We start from the raw sequence: 20,583 nt of genomic DNA on the forward strand, positions 1-20,583 counted from the left end.
GTTGGAGGGTGGCGAACGAAGTAGCTGCCTTTCAACGTAACAACAACGTTTGTCGGTTGGGTAAAGCACAGGTGGTGCAATATTGGTACAGAAGACGGCTGGAACCGAAGGAGTCAACCCCACATAACACCAGTGTTCGAAGGATTCTACATTGTTGTCAAGTGAAGAAGTTGAAACAGTATGCGCTCGTATATGGTCACAGCACTGGCAGAAACAAGTCTGCATACTAACCTCGAACTTTAACTTTTATTTTGGTTTTCTTTATTGACATTGTATATTATTGGTATAGTTTTAGTTTACAGAATAAATTTTTTTTTGATTTGTGTCTACGTCTCAACCTTGCCGCTAAGAACCCGCTACATTTGGTGTCAGAAGTGGGATTCTGTCAAGAGGAAGAAGGACAGAAAGCGGCAGTGGATAGAGTTTGCCTTTGTCAATTGCTGGTGAGTAATTTTCATTGACGAAGATACACAACGGACACAACGTGGTAAAGTTGGTAAAGATGGCCCACAATTTACGGTCGAAAGACAAAGGCATGAAAGAAGGTGTTGAGGAGATAACGTTGGATCCCGTGCAGGCAACTCAAATTCGGATTATGATGGAAGCAGCAGAAAAGGATGAACGACGCAGAGAACAAGCAGCTGAAAGAGCTGAAAGACGAGCAGAGTAAGCAGCAGCTGAAGAAGTAAGATGAAAATTAAAGTTGATGGAGGAAGATATGAGGAAACGTAGAGAAGCTGACATACAGTTGAGGAGTCAGAATATTAATGCTCAGCAAGGAGACCATACTGCTAGTATAATCCGTAGAATCAGTCCAATGTTAGGAATGTGTCCTATGGATCCCCGTGAAATTGCAGCATATTTTCAGAGGATCGAAGGAATATTTGACAGCTATCGAGTTAGTGAGGAATTGCGAGCAGATCTGTTACTGGCTAATTTGGAAACGAAGATGAAGACAGTACTAAATGAGATTAAAACTGATGATTATCTAAATTATGAAGTAATCAAGCAACAGATCATACGTTATTGTCGTTTTTGTCCGATGAAACTCCGCTATGAATTCTTTTTGGCTCGGAAGGCACATGATGAGACATATCCTGCATTTGCATCGAGACTACATCAAAATCTCCGATTCTATTTACAAAGTCGGAAGGTTGAAACGTTGGATCAAGCACTTTCATTGCTAGTCGTGGACCGAATGAAGGAATTGTTGCCAAAAAACTTGTTGGAACTTGCATTAGCTCAGGAAGGTGAGGAATGGTTAACCCACGAACGTCTGGCCAATGTTGTGGAGATATATGAGGCCAACATGAACATGAGACTGTCTAGTAATGTAGCCCCAGGCTATAAACCACTCCAAACGGCTGTACGTCCCGGAACAGATCCCAAATGGCTCAACAAAGAGGTTGTAAAAGGATCAATATCAAAGGTAGGTTGTTATCACTGTGGTAGTCGGGGACATCTTGCTAAATTTTGTACCCAGAAAACAAATCATAACCCCATCAAGAAGCTCATGAAATGCCAGGTCACTGCTATGTCTCAGGCCACAAAGGAGTTGCAAAAACCAAGTATTACTCCTGGGACCATACAGGCTGAAAAATACTTCAAAAGACCATTTGTTCAGGTTAAAATTCAAGCTGGTCCAACCTGTGCAGCATTGGTAGATAGTGGAGCAGAAGTATGTGGAATCTCTCCGGACTTATGTCACAAGTTAAACATACCCAGAGGGGTACGTTTGAGGATCAAGGGATGGAATGGACCAACAACAGAAGTAGATGGTGCATGGGTAATGATGGCCTATAACCCTAAAGAAGGCGAAAGTATTGCCCCCGCTGTACGAGTATGGTGTGCAGTGGTACCTAATGCCAGCAAACAGTTAATTATTACACCCAAGGTGGTGGAATTGTTGAAGATGGCAGAACAGTATGTGGTACCTGCCGTGAAACTCGAAATGACCTAAAATATCACACCAATCAAGTTGGGGAATGAGTGCACCTTGACGTTCTACAACCCTGATAGCCTCCAGATACCATGTCAGGAGAGGTGTGGACGATCTGATAGGCGTGATAGTGTTGATGCAGCCAAACGTCGTGTCAGTGAAAATGATGATAAGTGTAATGATGAAAGCATTGTTAGATCACATGAGGTTAACAAAGCTGGTACACATACAGTTCACAACAATAATAGTAATAACAATAAAAGTAATGTTGGACGATATGAAGTAGCTCACAACAGTAGCAACGACCACAGCAACGCCAGTGGTAAATTGATATCTAACAACAGTGGTAGTGAAAGTACTTCCCACAATGGCAACGACAGCAATAGCAGCGACGACAATATTGGCAGTAAAGGTACTCACAACAACAATGGTGATAATACGAAGATCAATGTTAGATTGGAAGTAGCTTACAATAACTACGACATTAATAATGGTAAAATAGATGGCAGCAGTATGTTAGATAAGGTTGGGAATGAACTAGTTAATGAAAATAATAATTGTAAAATAGATGGCAGTGGTATTGTAGATATAGTTGATGATCATGAGGTTGATGAGGAGAAAGATGATGAAGTCAGTGGAATTAATAATTGTAATTTGAATGCCAGCAGTGTTGATGGTGATGAGGATCACGACGTTGATGGTGAGGAGGATGAGAAGATGGAATGTAATGTTGGTAATGTTGATCAGGCAGATGATGCTGGTAACGTTGGTAAGTCGGATGAAGCAGATAAGGTAGATGGTGTTGGAGATGTGGTTCGGTCAGGGGAAGCAAGGGTTGGTAGCGATGATGGTCGATTAGTCGACGATGAAGAGGCGGATGTTCATGATAATGATGGTGGTTAGGAAAATGCGACGATGAAGAATAATAAATGTAATTTTAGAGATGAAGATGATGAAGAGAGTGTGGAAGGTGGTTGTACGCTGGAAAAAAAAAATTCCTTCAGGAACAACGTAAATGTCAGACGCTCAAAAAATGTTGGGAGTGAGCGAAGATGAAAAAAAAAAATTTTTTTATCGAAGATGACATTTTATACCACCAAGAAACTGTATTGGGTTATAAAGTGAAACAGTTGTGTTTGCCAGCAACCAGGCTGTTGCAGATATTTATGACATACTCTATACCAAGGGTCATCAGTTCCGATCGGGGTACTAACTTCACGAGTGGTATAACGCAGGCTTTGCTTAAAAATTTGGGATGTAGTCCTCGATTCAATACACCGGGACATCCGGAAGCGGCAGGAGTGGTGAAACGATGTAACCAGTCGTTGAAGAGTATGATCCAGAAGTTGGCGCAAGATCATCCTCGGAGTTGGCATCGTATGTTACCATTTGTTTTGTGGGCTCTTCGAGAGAAACCTTCAGCGACCACTCATGTTAGCCCGTTCACCATGTTGTATGGAACGTTGCCTAGGGGTCCTTTAATGATTTTAAAAGAATCATGGGTGGGAGAACGCTGCTTGCCACTAAACTTAGGAAAACAACCTGATGTATACCTGAAAGAGTTACGACACTACTTGGAGATCGCGCATGGTTATGCGGAGGATCATGCTGACAAGGAACAGCAACGGTACGCTCATCACTATAAATTACGTAGTACAAGTCGAAGATTTCAGTTGGGGGACATGGTCATAGTTCTAGTTCCCTCGATGTGGAAGAACAAATGGTGTAACAAATGGCAAAGGCCTGGTACCATTGTGAGAGTAAAATCTCCACATTCATACATAGTTGAATTAGAAGGACCATGTCCATGTGAATCATATACGGAGGTATAACCAACGGATCGAGGAAGTTGCTCTGAATAATTGTTTCATTCTAAGGAACGATGAAGAGGACTTCGGTCATCTACATTCATATAAGCCGGAGAGCACACAGGAGGTGAACATGGTACAAAGACAGATGAAAAGCATAACTCATTTATCAGATGTACAAAAGAAACAAGTGATGGAAATAGTGAAAATCCATGCAAAAATATTCCAACCTTGGATGGGATTATATTCAGCCGTACAGCATAGTATCAGAGTGAATGAAAAGTTTCGACCGCAACGGTTGCGTGCATACAAAATACCAGAATTACTTAAACCGGAAGTTGAGAAACAATTAAAGATGATGTTGGAGCAGGGTATCATTATTCCGTCAAACAGTGCAATGACCAGTCCCATTGTTTGCATCTGCATCATGAAAAAAATGGCACTGTCCGGTTGGCCGTTGACTACCGATATGTGAATAGACATTCTGAGGGAGATGGTTTTCATACACCTGATGTTTAGGATGTACTTCAGAAGGTGAGTCGAGCCCGATATATAAGTAGCTTCGATGCTAAAAGTGGTTATTGGCAGATACCCATGGAGGAGGAATCAAGATGGCTGACCGCCTTTGTTTGCGATTTTGGATTATTTGAGTCGTGTGCAAGGATTCACAGAGGCCTACATAAACGACATAGCCGTATACTCCAATAAATGGGAGGAACATGTCATGCATTTAAGACGCTTTTTTGAGGTGGTGGAGCAGTCTGGCCTAACGTTTGATATAGAAAAATGTCGTTTTGCACAGGCCAGGATACCATTTTTGGGACACTTGGTGGGATCGGGTACCATTGATATGGATCCACTAAAGTTGCAGAAATTACATCAAATCCGACCCCCAACCACGAAGAAGGAAGTACGAAAATTGATAGGATTTCTGAATTACTTCCACAATTTCATCCGCATCTAGCCATAACTTTGGATAACATAACGAAATTGACGAAAGGGAGAGGCAATGGGAATGTAACGTAGACACAAGAGCATCAACGTAGTTTGGATACAGTAATTCATCAGCTGAAGAATGTTGGAGGTTTACATACCATCGATTACACCCAACCGTTTGGTTTAATCACTGACGCTAGTGACCACACGGTGGCATGTTGCTTGGTGCAAATTCATAGTCTTGGAAAAGAACGCCCCATTGCATTCGCTAGCAAGAAACTGTCGGATACACAGCGTCGGTGGGCTACCATTAAAAAGGAGGCATATGCCATCTTGTGGGCATTACAGAAGTTCAGAGGATGGATCTGTATGTCGACAATCCATGTATACACAGACCATAATCCTTTAACGTATCTAACAGATGTAGTTCCTAAGAGTTCAAAGTTGATGAGGTGGGGGTTAGCCATGCAAGAGTTTGACATACACATCAAATACCGCGCGGGAAACATGAACGCCGCTGACTTTCTTACCAGGCTGGCGGAGAAGCCGGATAAGGATGGAGAAGTAACAGACACACACAGGAGTGAATATTTTACCCCGTAGAATATTCAACTGTTAGGGAGGAGGTATGTCACGGTTCAAGGGTGGATGTTGAGCGCCGCATCATTAAAATATATTATTGCTGCGAGGTAGGACGGCGCGTCGTATAAATAAAGGCCGGTCTCGTCAGACAGAAAGAAAGTTTATTTTTATTGTAGAAAATTAGTTGGTAGAGTTGGTTAATTTTATTGTAGAAAATTGGTTGGTAGAGTTGGTTAATTTTATTGTAGAAAATTGGTTGGTAGAGTTAGTTATTTTTATTGTAGAAAATTAGTTGGTCGAGTTGGTTAATTTCATTGTAGAAAATTAGTTGGTAGAGTTGGCGTTTTTGTTGGTGAGAAATTGGACACGCAAACGTGGCTGGTGAAGTAGCTGTTGGTTGGTAAGATATTATTGGGAGAAGTTTCATTTGTTGGTACGTGGGTGGTAGTTATTCAGTGGTTATACGGGAGAGCTGGAAATACGGTACGGGGTTGTTACGAGCTCAACGACGACAAACGTAAGGTAGCGAACGAAGTAGTTATCTGTTGCGTTGGAGGGTGGCGAACGAAGTAGTTGCCTTTCATCGTAACAACAACGTTTGTCGGTTGGGTAAAGCACAGGTGGTGCAATATTGGTACAGAAGACGGCTGGAACCGAAGGAGTCAACCCCACATAACACCAGTGTTCGAAGGATTCTACATTGTTGTCAAGTGAAGAAGTTGAAACAGTATCCGCTCGTACATGGTCACAACACTGGCAGGGACCAGTCTGCATACTAACCTCGAACTTTAACTTTTATTTTGGTTTTCTTTATTGACATTGTATATTATTGGTATAGTTTTAGTTTACAGAATAAAATTTTTTTTTGATTTGTGTCTACGTCTCAACCTTGCCGTTAAGAACCCGCTACACCAGTACTTTAAAAATTGAAAATGTCATTGCAAATTTGTTTTGATGAATTACATGACATAGATCATGTAAACAAATTTTAGTCATCATTACGGTTTAATGCATTGTTCATAAAATACTCTGAACTGTTGAACATAGTCAAGCACACACAAATACCGGTGTGAATGAATGCAAGAGTGCATTTTCAATTATATATGTTCACTGCGAGTGCTCAATGCACAACCGAAAAAATACAATGGCATAGAGAAATATCAAACAAATGTAAAACAGGCATATTTTTATTGTACGCTCGGTGCATTTCGGTCGTATATTACAACACGAAGAGCTTAGGCTCTTTCATGCCAATCAACTTAAACGATCATCTGTTTGACAACAACGTTATGTTATTTTTGCTCTTAATGTTGTTGGATAATCTTGGAAATCTTGAAATCATTAATAAACATTCGTATTGTTAATTATTCTATGCAGACCTATGCACACCAGTCTCTATGAACACGCCGGAATTACTTTAAGCGCTTCGCATTCGTTGTTTATCGATAAGCGTGTGCCTCTTTTTTCCTAAAATTTTAAAAGGTAACGAAAGTAATTTTAAATAATAATGTCTGATTTATTTTTTTTCTGGCTTTCGTAGGCCCTTGAAAAATCCGTAGGCCCTAGACATAGTTGATAAAGCGGTCCTGTGTTGTAACCAGTTTAGTTTCCTGATTGTTGTCTAGTTGACGTTTCGTTGAACATGCAAACAACATAGAGTGTTGAACATTCGGATATTAGTGTTTTATTTTTAGGAATATTTGGGGGACCAATATTGTGACGCTATTTCTGCTAATAAACGCGTTTTGTAAAAATGTTTAGTCGTTTTTATATTTTCAAAATCTTGTATCGCCCACTGACAGGTATTATAAGCATTGAACAATCAACTGTTGCTGTGTTGGTGGTACAAAAAAATTAATGGTGGTAGTTTATGTTACTCATCTGAAGGCTCTTGCTGTTGTTTTGATAAGTTGAGGCAAATTCACACGCAAACTAATCACGGCGCTCTATCGAGTTTCCCCATCTTTACGAGTATCCAACATCATTACATTTCTCATTATTGTCGATAACGTCGTCATCATGATTATCGCCTCCATTTTTATTACAACGAGAACATCACATCGCCCTATTTCATCTCTTTGTCATCTTCGTATAGAATTATTATTTAACCGAAAACAATTTTGTCAGTTTGGAGTTTGGAATTGGTTGGTCGTTCAGCTTCTTCGGTCGCAATGCTCGTAAATACACTGAAAAGATATTTAATTGGTGGGACCAAGACGTTTCCTCAGAAAAAATGGAAAGAGAATACTACTATTACTACTATTACAACTACTAAACCACAACTACAACATCAACTACTACTATTAATACTAATGATATTAATATTAATAGTTACTTCCGTCGTTTCAATAGATTTCTTTCGCACACCCCATTGCAGCTCCATCCCTCAACAACAACTATCTACACTCTTTTTATCCGCAACAAAATGTTCACGATTGTTCGTAATTTATAATAATCTTTGCGATTCATCTTTGCGCACCAGCGATTGTACATTCAAGAAAAATGTATAGGTGCACGTTGTACGCATGTCATGTATACACGGAGCATTTCTGAACGATGTGCATATGATATCCATAACTTTTGTAAAAGATACACGCCTGATATATACAATATTTGAGAACGATACCCAGCATTTGAAAAGACACGCATAAAATATACACAACATTTACAAAAGACACATGTTTTTTACACATTTTTCGAAAGATAAGCACATGATATACAAAACATATTTAAAAGATACACGTTTGATATACACAATATTTGAAAATGATATACCTATGATACACACAGTATTTATAAAAGATACGCACATGATATAACCAACGTTTGAAAAAATTACGCATGACAACATTTGAAAGATTAAACAACATTTGAAAGATACGCATATGATATGCAGAACACGCTTAAGGTGCAAAAGGATGTGATTTATGTACCATTGTGAATGTAAAATAAATGGTTAGTGAAAGAATGATGAAGGAATGGATGGTGGATGAATGAATGAACGAATAAATGATGGATGAATGATGGACAAATGACTGAACGATAATGATGAATGAACGACGAAGGAGTAGTGTTGCAAGTCTTATCGTTATATGAGTTATCTGACTCTTTCTCAACCTCGATTGATGACGGTGCAGATCAAGTTTGCGTTGGTCTTTTGTTTATATTATGCTGTTATAATTAATGGTGTTGCTGATGCTGTTGTTGAGTTTGATGTTGCTGTTCAAATAGGTGTTATTGTTATTGATGTTGTTCATCTAGACGTTTTTACACTTTGAATGTATTTAATGTTGTCGTTAATCGTGTTATTGTTGATTGATGATGTTGTGAAGATTGAGGCTGGCCTTGAAACTGCTGTTTTAACTGTGATTAAAAATGAAGATGATATTTTAGGTGAAGGTTATGAAAATGTTGTTGGACCATACGTGCATACACTCTTCCATAGTGTTTTTTGAGGAATGTAAATGTCTGATATTTCGAATGTTGTTGCTGTTGACGACGAAGTTAACGCGAAACTCTTTCTCACATTTTAATAACATATGGCCCATGAATGGTGCGCACATGTCGTTCATGATGTGGGTGCTGTAGTACTGTGTGCTATGCCGTCCACAATATTCGTGTTGTTGATGCTCTTCTGCTGAGTTTATGCTGATTAAGTTAGTTGTAATGCTTACTGGAACTAATTTTTGTTCAAATTTTATTTGCCATTTTAGTTCATTTTATTAACTGCTGTATTCAGTAAAAGCTACATTACATTTTTTAATGTTAATTATAAAATGGTTGGGACTTGTTTAGTGTTACTGGAACTAATTTTTGTTCAAATTTTATTTGCCATTTTAGTTCATTTTATTAACTGCTGTATTCAGTAAAAGCTACATTACATTTTTTAATGTTAATTATAAAATGGTTGGGACTTGTTTAGTGTTTGTTGCATCAACCTGCCTTCAATGAATGCCACTCAGTGTGCAACATAAACTTGCTTCATTATATTTAATGCTACACTTTCATCAACCGATTTAAAAAATGTTGCAATGCTATTGAAAGATTTCCTTCCGCCAAAAAATTTATTACGATGCTAATTAAAAAATTCATAGAAGTAATTTATAACAAATTAACGAATTTCCACAAATTTTGTTTTTGTCAATTTGATAAATAATTCAATTTTGAAACTTCCCCAACAGTTCATTACATTAAACAACATGATGAAGCAAAAATGTAGAACGATATTGACCGCTTAGCTACTCTACCACCATTTCCACTACATTTTAGTAAATAAAAAGTCAGTCGGTAAAACTTTTGCATAAAGTTTTGTGATATGGCATCCACAGAATTTTAATCTAACGCTATTTTTATGGCAACTCTTTAAATAACAGCGCCAGCAGATTATTAGATAGCAAATGCGATTTATCTTGCTACCACCACTTACAAGATTCCCTCTTTTTCATGCTATGGCGTTCTTATCGTGAGGTGGCCAGCAATAATTCACGCTCTGAATTGGCAATGTTTCTGCGAGGCACTTTTTGTTCATAGAGATTTGTTAATATAAATATAATTCGGACGAGAAAATGGGATATACATTTTCGCATATATGGATTTGTTTGTGCATGCAAGTATAAAGTGAAAGGAAACGTTAAAACATGTACAGGATCAAGTTGCTTCCACACAAACAAACTAAACAAAATTCTTCTTGGCTATACACAATTATTTTTAATATTCACTGGATATTCACAGAATATATTCAATTAGATATTTCATTTCCAACCGTTCACGATTATATAAATTCAAGAAACAAAATTTTATTCTGCAAAAAGCAGGAAGACTGAAATTCTAAAGAACTTTTAAGGTCACAAGATAATACTGACAAAATATAGGTAATATAAGTTAATCAAATAAGAAAATGAAAAATTTGATGAAACAAAGAAATTCAGAAAAATATAAATTAAGAAGCACTGACTTAGAAACACATAGGAAAGAAGGACCACATAAAAATATTATTGATAATAACCAGAGGCGTATTTACAAAATAATTGATAAATTAGCTACATATTTTACATAAAAATTAATTTTACCCAAGAAATGTCGAACATTTTTCCGTGTTTTTAAATTTTTTATTGCAATTAAATTATCTTTCAATGGAGTTACTGTGTTAATTTTTATTATATGACCCAAATATTTAACTGAGTCTTGGGCAAAGTAACATTTAGAAAATTTTAATCTGAATCCTTCTTTCAGAATCGCATCCAATAGCAAGGATAAGTGTTTAATATGTTCTGTAAATGATTCAGAAAATATTAAAATATCATCTATGTAATTAACAGTGAAGTCTGATAGTCCGTGTTTCCTAATGATACTACTCAATACTCTTTGAAAAATTGCCGGAGATGTTTTTAAACCAAATGGTAAGCAGGTCCATTGAAAATGATTTTCTTGAGTAACGAATGCAGTTTTTTTTCTGTCTTCAATTTTTAAAGGGATTGACCAGAATGCAGAGTTTATATCCAATGTTGAAAAATATTTACAATTCCTTGTTTTTACCATTAAATCTTCGATTAGCGGAAATGGATGTGATTGAGAAACTACGATTTTTTTTAGGTCACGAAAATCTATGCATAATCTACATTTTCGTCCTTCTTCTTTTTTATAAGCCAATGTTACTGGAGCTGCAAAAAGACTATAAGATTCTTCAATCAAATTTTTCTGTAATAATTTTGATACTTGCTGTTCTATTTCTTTTTTATCTTCAATACTACATCTGTATGGTCGTTTACTACAATATTTATCTACTTGTAAACCAATATGGGCTTCATATCCTTTCACCGTGCCTATGTCGTACTTATCTTTAGCAAAAAGTGTTTTATATTTTGAAATTATTTTATTAATTTCAGATTGCTGCTGAAAGTTTAGATGGTTTACTGAGATGTTGAAGCATGTCGTTTTTATATGTTTATTTAAATTTATTTTATTTTTACTTCCATCTTTCTTGAAATCTTGAATTGTTTGTCTGATATCTAATTTTTCATTTTCACATAATTGAAATGCTCTTATACAATCTAATCCAATAAAAAAATCGTAATCAAAATTTTCTTTATCTATAACAAAAACATTAATATATTTTTCAATTTTAAAAATTTTTATCTTTAAAGTCATTATTCCAATAGATTTTTTCACACCATTAATCGTTTTCAAATTTTCGTATTTATTATTCGTTAATTTTGAATTTATTGACAATAATTTTGAATTTATTAAAGATACATTTGATCCTGAGTCATAAATTTCTAAAGTTCCTAAAGTATCATTTATTGTCAATTTTATTTTGATTAATGGTGGAATTACAAGTTTTTTTGGACTAGTTTCATTTAACTGGATTTCTAATTCAGAATTGTTAATGCTTTTAATGTGGTCTCTTCGTGGTCGATCACTGTTTTTGTTTTTGAACCAACACCGAGATTCTGGATGATAGCGAGTTCCTTTTTCTTCTTTTTCACAAATTCTGCATGGCCGCCGGTCTGTGTCATGTTTCTCCTTAATGTTGTTTTCAAAATTTCTTTTTTTTACTAAATGCTCTAAACCTCGAATATTATTAAATAAATCTTCAGTTTCTTTTAAATTATCTCTATTTATTTATCCGCTATAAAATATAGTAGCCCTGTAACGATTAAATCAATGAGGGTTTGTTTATCCATTGATTTATTTAATTCTAATAATAATCTTTCTTTTTTTTGCATATGCTAATAATGATGAGTCTTGTTTGTGTTTAAATAAAATTGTGTACCGGACTGGCGACCAACCTTTGTCAGCATAGGTTTCACAAAAGTTTTTTTCCACATCCACCAATCTGAACTTACACTATACTTTATTAGCATAGAACTTTTGTTCATGTTTCCTCTAAAAATAACCTCAGAGCCTCAATTTTTTTTGTATCTTCATCTATTCCTAAACGAGCACATTCTGTTTCAAAAATATTCATCCATTGAGAAACATTTGATGTTTTTCTTGAAAATTTATCTATTACAAATGTTCTCGTTAGGTTTCCTATATGTCGAGGTTTATTTATTTCCTTGGTCATTTCTGTAAAATTCTCCAATATTTTTGCAGTGTTTCTTCAGAAATTCCAGTCGTAGCTGTCAGTTTCGGTGTTTCCGCAGTAATTTCCTCTAGTAAATACCCATTTAACTGCATATTTCCATTTTCATCTATATAAACATTTCTTATTTCTGGTGTTAATGAAATCCATACTTGTCTTTTTTCATGTCTTCTTCGTAATGTAGTTTTTACTTTCAGAAAGTTTATATATATATATATACGCTCGTATAATGGTACATACACAAAATTATAATGTAAAAAAAAACAAATATTGTGCATACAAATGGAGAAAGTAAAGATTATGAACTCGTTAGGAGGCGGTTTTATAAAAATAAAACAAAATGAAAAATAATAGGTTAATGTATTTTTACAGGCACACATACACAGCCACATATATACAAGTTTACTTGAATGCTTTGAACATCGAAACATTCAATTATTATTATTATTTTATTATTATTAAACTTTTAACTTAAATTTTCCATATTTCTGTTTAATTTTTTAAGTTAATATATTTAAATTATATATTAAATTAGCAAGATTTATTTTAAAGTTCTATTAAATAAAAAACGGAACGTTTCGAAATACAATCTCACCGTTGGCCAGATAATAATTTAAAAAAATATGAACAAACACAAAAACGGCCGCCAACGTTTTAGCGATGGGCGAAAAAAGTTTAAATGAAATTTATGATTTGATAATTATATTTAAATTTTTAAAAAATTTGTATTTTTAAACGTTGCGTTTTTACATATACTTAGAATAACTATACAGGCCCTTGAACGTACCCACGCACATTTTCAGTTAGCTTTGGTGTCTGGTCTCTATATTCAGTTTCCATGTAGAATTTATTATTCATTAAATTTATAAAATTTTACAATTTTTAGTTTACTAATAAGTATTTCTTTATTTTTTTTTAATTTTATTTATTTAGATTATATTTTAATTGATTTGAATAATATTTTAGTATATTTAGTATCTTTTTTCTGGTCTTATGTAGCCATATTAATTTGAGATCGTTGTGCTTGACAGGCCTCTCCTTGGTACTTTAATATATGATATTAAATATTAATTTTTTTAAATTAACTATAAAAATAGAAAATTTAAGTAAAACAACGTTTAATAATAATAATTTTTTAATCCAATTCAATACAATTTGTATTAATAAAAATTTACTGCCTAATTTTACACTTACATACATATGTCTACATATCGACATATGTGTAAGGTAAGATAATCATAAGATACAAGGATAAAATAATCAAAACTAGAAAATCATTTTATTTATTTCAAACATTTTGTAAACAATTCTGGGATGTATTCGTCGTTTAGGATTTATTCATATACAACGTTTGTGGCCTGAACCTAGGATGAGTGTAATGGACATTTTTTTAACCTTCATTAAAAATTGTTGCTTCCCGATTTATATAAATCAAATTTGTGCAAAATTCATTAAACCGTTGAATATAAATTTTATTCTCACTGGTAGCTTGCATAATATTAGTACTACATTTTTACACAGATGGGCTTTCGTTCGAACGAAAAAGTTCACCCCATTCGAGTGTGAATTTCTGTCAAATTTGATGCATTCAACTTCAATCACTGAGAAGCACACCGGTGAAACGTTGGTGAACTTTGCAATGAAATCTATTTTTGTTTTTACTAAATTTTCAGTTTTCAATATATGAAATTGAAACCAAATTAGATTATATTCGTGAATTGCAGAAAAAATAATTCATATTTTAATATTATATTATGTGGCTGCATTTGCCGTGCGGCGCCTCTTCATTTCGAAACATTCCTGTCCTGATCAATGATATTTTTAAAGCATATGCCGGTAAAACTTGTCAATTATTTTCTAATAATAAAACCAGATAAAAAAAACACATTCAAAATCATCAATTAACGTATGGAAAAGAGTTAAACTTTTCAGCGGTTGGTTGACGATGTCCGCCTTAAATAACGCCAGGCTTCAAATGTTTGCCCGTAAAACTCTTGTTACGAATAAGTACGGTTTCAAAGAAGATTAACGTTAAATATTAATAATGAAGAACCTTCTGACGTTCTTAGTTTGTACCGTTAACGATTGATTGTTTGTCCCAGACTTTGTGGTATTTGATTGGTTGATCTACATGCAGTATTGATTGAAATGAGCGGAAGAGACAAAAACATTCAAAAATCTTTCAAGAAGTAAGAAACATTTTTCCTGTTTGAAAAATCAATATTAGCGTTTTCTATCATTTTATTTGTACTTATTCTGTTCTGTCAAAAGCATAGCGGTTCACATATCGCTCTTCAATAATTTTTTGTGGCACATTGATTGTACATTCACACCTAGAGACGTACGTAAGATTCTCCATCAATCTGAAAGTACCACATCTTACGCCAATGTTTGTGGATGTGTTTGAGTTTTGGACTGCGTTTGAACCAGATTGTTGTGCTATAAGAATGGCGCATTGCAATTTTTCGCTTTTCAACCATGCTAGCAAACTCTCAACCCCACCAACCTTCAAGAAAACATTCTTTCCATTTTCAATGCTTTTATTGTTTTCATTAAAAGTGAAATCTACACTTTTACAATAATATCATCAAAATATATTATTAAATGGTATTTTTCATATCTATTAAACAATAAAACAATTACGAGAGCTCATTAGTGCACTACCAGACCTTTCATATATGTAGAACACATTTCATCAACTCAACGGCCGGTAACCGTTCCACGTGAATGTTAGGGAGTTTTAAAAGCCTTAATAGGCGTTTAAAATGCGTTGAGAAAAAATATGACGTTCCAAAAAAAAATTATGGACAAAAAATGACAGGCTTTGAAAGTGATCATTTCAATGTTGTCTTGCTGCTGGAATGAGGATGAAAGGAGTTGTCGAAGAAAATTGTGACGATGGTGAGGGGAGAATGATGATGAAGAGGAAGATAGTGATGGTAGTGATGATGATAATGATGATGATAGTGATGACATGACAGTTGTTATGATGATGAAGATGATGACAATTAAAGTTGCAATTATACTCATAAGATGGATAAACGGTTTTCCGTTAAAATATTTTGACGTCGTCGTTTCTGTAAAAAAAACAAATAAATTGTTGGTATTTTGTGCTGCTTCGATAATTTTATTTTAAGAAATATTTAAATTATAATGCAAAATTTTAGGGATACCGTTTTATTTAAATGTACCAAATATGAAAAAAAAGAACTTTTTTAACGTAAATAATAAAATCTTACTATATCGATTGCGAGACTATATACAATACACGTTTCAACATTTAAATTTCAATTCTTGAATTTCATTTAGACCAGGGGTAGGCAAACGTTTTGTTGTGATAGCCGCATTAAAAACTAATTTATCTTTGGAGGGCCGCATATTTATATATATAATTATATAAATATATATATATATATATATATATATATAACTTGAAGAGTCAATGTATATATATATATATATATATATATATATATATATATATATATATATTGTCGGAAATTTGCAACTGGTGGTGAGGTAATCTCTTCCTCTATCTTTCTCAGGGAATTTTTTTATGGTCCGACAATAATTTTTTGTATATTTTTATCGTGAGTTCGACCAGTCCTGTGTGGCACTGGGCTTTTTCGAATTATATGATTTTACTGAGTAACACACGAACGCGTAAAAATATTCGATAACAATTTTATTAATCGATGGAAGTAAATGAAAAGGAATTGAACTAAATGAACTCTAGAATAATGTAAAAAAAATGTCAATGAACAAACTGGAATACAGGAACTAGAACTTCTTCTTGTTGGGTCTTCAACTTGGGATATGTTTCTTGGCGTTTAATCGTACAACCTCGACGTGTGTGACCGATGGTGGTGTCGATACAACTCCGAGAAATAAATAAAATGAATGCAGAAAAAATTACAAAAATCGGAGCCTATGGAAATTGCAAGCTGCGTGCAAAACTATACCAATGAGTATAGATTTCAGCAAAGAACCCTAGGTCCACAAATAGCACAACAAAAACAAAAGAAGGAGGCGGATTCGTTTTCACAGAATCCAAGGCTTTTTTTCACTGGGCCTGACAGTCAGTCGGTCGGCTTTCGCACAACCCTAGCCTGTTTTCACTAGGCCGTCGAATCTGGTCGGCTTTCGCACAACCAACACAAAACAACAAGAGTCAGAACAACACTGGAAACAAATTGTGTGACTTTAGTACGCGCGCGAAACTATGCCAATGAGCATAGAGTCTCGTACCAAATCCACTTTTGAGAACTTAAAACGTTTCTGAAACTATGCCAATGAGCATAGAATCACGAATTAAGTCTCTTAGATACCAGAACAGGCACCGATTGTTCGAATCTACCTAACTGGTGAACCAAAGGCGGACTCTTTTCGAGAACTTAAGACGTTCCCGTGCCAACGAGCATAGAATATCGAATTAAGTCTCTTAGAGACCAGAATAGACACCGATTAATCAAGGCTGCCTAACTAGTCAACCCAGCGGACTCTCTTCTCAACTAAAACTTAAGATAAAGAAACTCTATATTAAAGCAAAATTAGATTTTGTTTCGAGTGTTTTTAAACATAAAAATTTCCAAGGTAAGTCCAATTAATTAAAAAAACTACTAATAAAATTTTAAAATAATTTGTAATAATTTACGACGTCATCTAAATTGCAAAACAAACAAAAAATCGTCTTGTCACCTATCGAGTAAATTAACTTGCATCAGGCCCCCTATCGAGTGAATAACTTTGCATCAAGCCGCCTATCGAGTGAATTAATTTTGCGTTGAAGAACTTTGAAGTATTTTTAGTCAGTATTATTTCATAATTCTGACACTATATAGGTTTACGAACGTTGACCGGAAGTGTGGGATTTTCTAAAATTTTGAAATGTTGACCGGGGAAGCAACATTTATGGCTGATGACCTTATTTTTATTTATAACGTCATTTTTCAATTTTTTGTCAAATTTGGCCGCATAAAATGGCTTGGCAGGCCGCGGGCCGTACTTTTCCCACCTCTGATTTAGAGCAACTTTACTCACAACAACAGATCCTGTTTGATGGCAAATTCTGAAATCCATCGTTATCATATTTTAAGAAAAAAAAATTTCGAATGAATAAGATATATAACACATCTATAAGATATCACTTGACATTATTTTAATTTTAGGGTCAACATTTTTTTCATCATATTCTATCTACATCCATTTCATCATTTTTCGTGAATAAGTCATAATTTTTGTTAACATATTTTCATCACCATCCTCATGCTTGTTTCTTTCGTTCCATCTTCATAATCGTCATTTACTTACCATCACCTGTTCACCATCATCATGTTCAGTATCATCATGTTCATCACCATCATGTTCATTATCATATTTTCACCATAATCTGTTCATTATCATCCATTCACCATCATCGTGTTCACTATCATTGTGTTCTCCATCATCGTGTTCAGCACCAACAAACAGTCACTATTATTCAACTAATGCAATTTTTTCAGAAGAAATTCAAAGAATGCAACATGGCATCGTTTGAATGAAACTTGTTCCTTCAGAGCGATAATTGAATGACATGCTGTTGGCTGATTTTCAGATGACACGGCAAAGAGCTTTCGATCGGTCGTTGTGGTGCGGAAATTTTAATTTTTAGTTATTTCCATTGCTACTGTTTTGTTGCCAGTGATGTGATGGTTTGGAAAATTTACATATTCATCATTTGTAAAGCGTAAAGCTTCTTTAAACAAAAGATCAGCTCAGCACGTTTCTTTATTTAAAGTAAAATTACTGAACATTATTAACTTAGCGTTACTATGAAATTCATGCTAGAATTTATATTGGAATACTAATGTTGGAGCTGAGGCGACGTTGTTTCGTTCTTCTGCGTGACTGCACCGCTGAACGATCGCTACAAACAAATCACAATTAACTTTTGTCAATTTATCACATTTGTAGCTCATTAAACTCTTTGCCATTATTTTTCCTTTTTTTTAAATTTTAAGTTTTTGGAACAAAGAATTCTGCAAACGTTCTAATACATTAATAATTGCTGTTTTAACAGTTTTTCAGTTTTCCCAATAATAAAAAGTAAATGGGGCTGTTTGACTTCCAGCTTCCAGCATCGGTTAGTAAATGGATCATTGTAAGCGAGGATCACTCATTATGCCAGAAGCACAAACAGCTTCGTTGACGACAGATGCAAGAAGAAACATAATGATGCCTGACTTGTGCCTTAATTAAGAATGTTTGTCATCTTCAGGCAAGCACATTCATAAAGACTTTTTTAATTATAAAAAGTAGGTTCACGTTTTTAACTAAACTTCGGACGTCACAAAATAAAACAATGAAACCAAAACTAAAAAATTGTAGAGTAAATAATTTATAATAAAAATGGCAATAACTCGAACGTCATTGCGCTTTTGAATAATTTTATTTATTTTTAATTTGGCTAAATCCTCTTCAATGGCTAATACTTACAGTGAGCTCAAAGAGTCCTGAAGTCATTTTTAACAGAAGCCAGTTTGAAAAAGGAACGCTCACCTTGCAGTTCGCAACAGGCTTCGACAAAAATTTCATGTGTCACGCAGTCGTTTGGAAAAGTTGGATGCAAATTTGAAATTTTGTAGATTTGAGCGTTTTCGTCAAAAATTTTTAAATATTTAAATGATGTCTTATATTAACTCATCCGATGTTCAGAAATGAAAGATATGCAGCGGTAATTGATTATGAGCCTTCAAAGTAATTCAATCTTGGACTCTAATCAATTTTTTGCATTGATTAGGTTCCAATTCGACCAAACTTCTGTCCATCATAGGCAATGCGCAATTTTGAACGTGCCACACGTTGAAATGCACCCTGAACACAGCAGCAAAATTTATAATTGAATCATAGTTTGCCTACTTGATTTTTCTAACTGAAGCATTTGTTTTAGGAAAGTTTTTGAAATGATAACATTTGCACGAGAATCCTCTTGTAGTAAGTGTGATAATCATGTAAATAAATTATATGAAGGAGCACACGAATGTGTCTGTTTTGTTGAACGTTTTCTCAAATTATCTACGAGTGATACGCAATCTGTCAATCAAACTGTTTGTAGGCAATACGTTAATAAAATTGTTTTCATGTCAGTTACAGCTTCAAGATCGTCTATTTATATAACACAATGATCTTAAATAACACGACAATATTGATGATGGTAAGGATGGTAATAATGCTGATAGCAATAAATATGATGATGAAGACGACGAACATGAGTAAGACGTTGGTGAACAATTATGAATTGTTTTTAAAGATAAAATGAGCTCGATGTTAGGATTGTTGTCTGGTTTTTAATGACGATGGATGGTCGTCTCATCATGAACTTACAATGTTGAACACGAAAACGTACTGGCTTAATATTTCCTGAAATATTTTTTTAAATTTGAAAGTTGCAGCATGTTTTGGTGTTGATGATATAATGAGATGCACTGAAAATAGTTTTACTCAGTGTTAGAAAGAGAGGGTTGAATTATTTACAATCAATTAAGCCGCATGCTTACCTCTATTCAGTGACATTGTTGTTTATTGTTATTATTTTAGTTATTATTATAATTATTATACTGTGTGTATATTTAGAATATTCTGCTTATATTATTTAGTTAAATTTCCTCAGATAAGAGCATATAACTTTTCTTCAGCTGAGCAATAATCATAACATACCTAATCACAAAAATTTCCCGAAATTAGATTTGAACGTATTGAGCTATAAAAGGTTATTGTTTTGTTTGATGGTTTAGCACAGGGGTGGGCAAACTATGGCCCGCCAAGGAGTTTTATGCGGTCCGCGTAAATGACCCAAAGAATTATGTCTGTCAGATATTATGACCAAAAAAATATGCCCTCCTCGGTAAACGATCGAGCCGAAAAATTTACTTATGCGGCCCTCCAAAGGTAAACTAGTGGCCTTCTCAGCAAAAAGTTTGCCCATCCCTGATTTATCATGAAAAGCATTTAAAACTACGACAACTTCAACTTCAAATATTCCAAGCAGAATTTACAGGTCTTTGTTTTCAACTATATTCCACACATTTGCTGAGCGCCGCACAATGATATTACATCAACATATGTTTTACTTTGTTGCTTTTTTGTTTTGTTCTTTTATTCATGCAGTTTGTTGTCATTGGTGCTTTTATTGGTCTCCAATTATTGTAGAAACGGATAAATATCTTCCTATCAACAAATATATGTTGTTCACGAAT

General features: G+C 34.5%; 2 protein-coding genes across 2 annotated transcripts; one reads left to right on the plus strand and one right to left on the minus strand.

Annotated features, from left to right (window-relative positions):
- Positions 1-502: 502 nt before the first annotated feature.
- On the plus strand, positions 503-2,842 carry HELRODRAFT_164021 (hypothetical protein; the record flags this gene model as incomplete). Its single annotated transcript, XM_009029082.1, has 3 exons — positions 503-666; positions 733-1,894; positions 1,979-2,842. 3 exons carry the CDS (start codon positions 503-505, stop codon positions 2,840-2,842), a joined length of 2,190 nt encoding a protein of 729 aa, XP_009027330.1.
- An 8,791-nt stretch (positions 2,843-11,633) lies between these two features.
- Positions 11,634-12,331, minus strand: HELRODRAFT_164022 (hypothetical protein; the record flags this gene model as incomplete). The annotated part of the gene is made up of 2 exons (XM_009029083.1): positions 11,634-11,787; positions 12,162-12,331. The coding sequence occupies 2 exons, from the start codon at positions 12,329-12,331 to the stop codon at positions 11,634-11,636; spliced, it is 324 nt and encodes a 107-aa protein (XP_009027331.1).
- Between the last annotated feature and the right edge of the window lie 8,252 nt (positions 12,332-20,583).

This window comes from Helobdella robusta (genome assembly GCF_000326865.2).
Source record: "Helobdella robusta unplaced genomic scaffold HELROscaffold_6, whole genome shotgun sequence".
NCBI lineage: Eukaryota > Metazoa > Annelida > Clitellata > Rhynchobdellida > Glossiphoniidae > Helobdella > Helobdella robusta.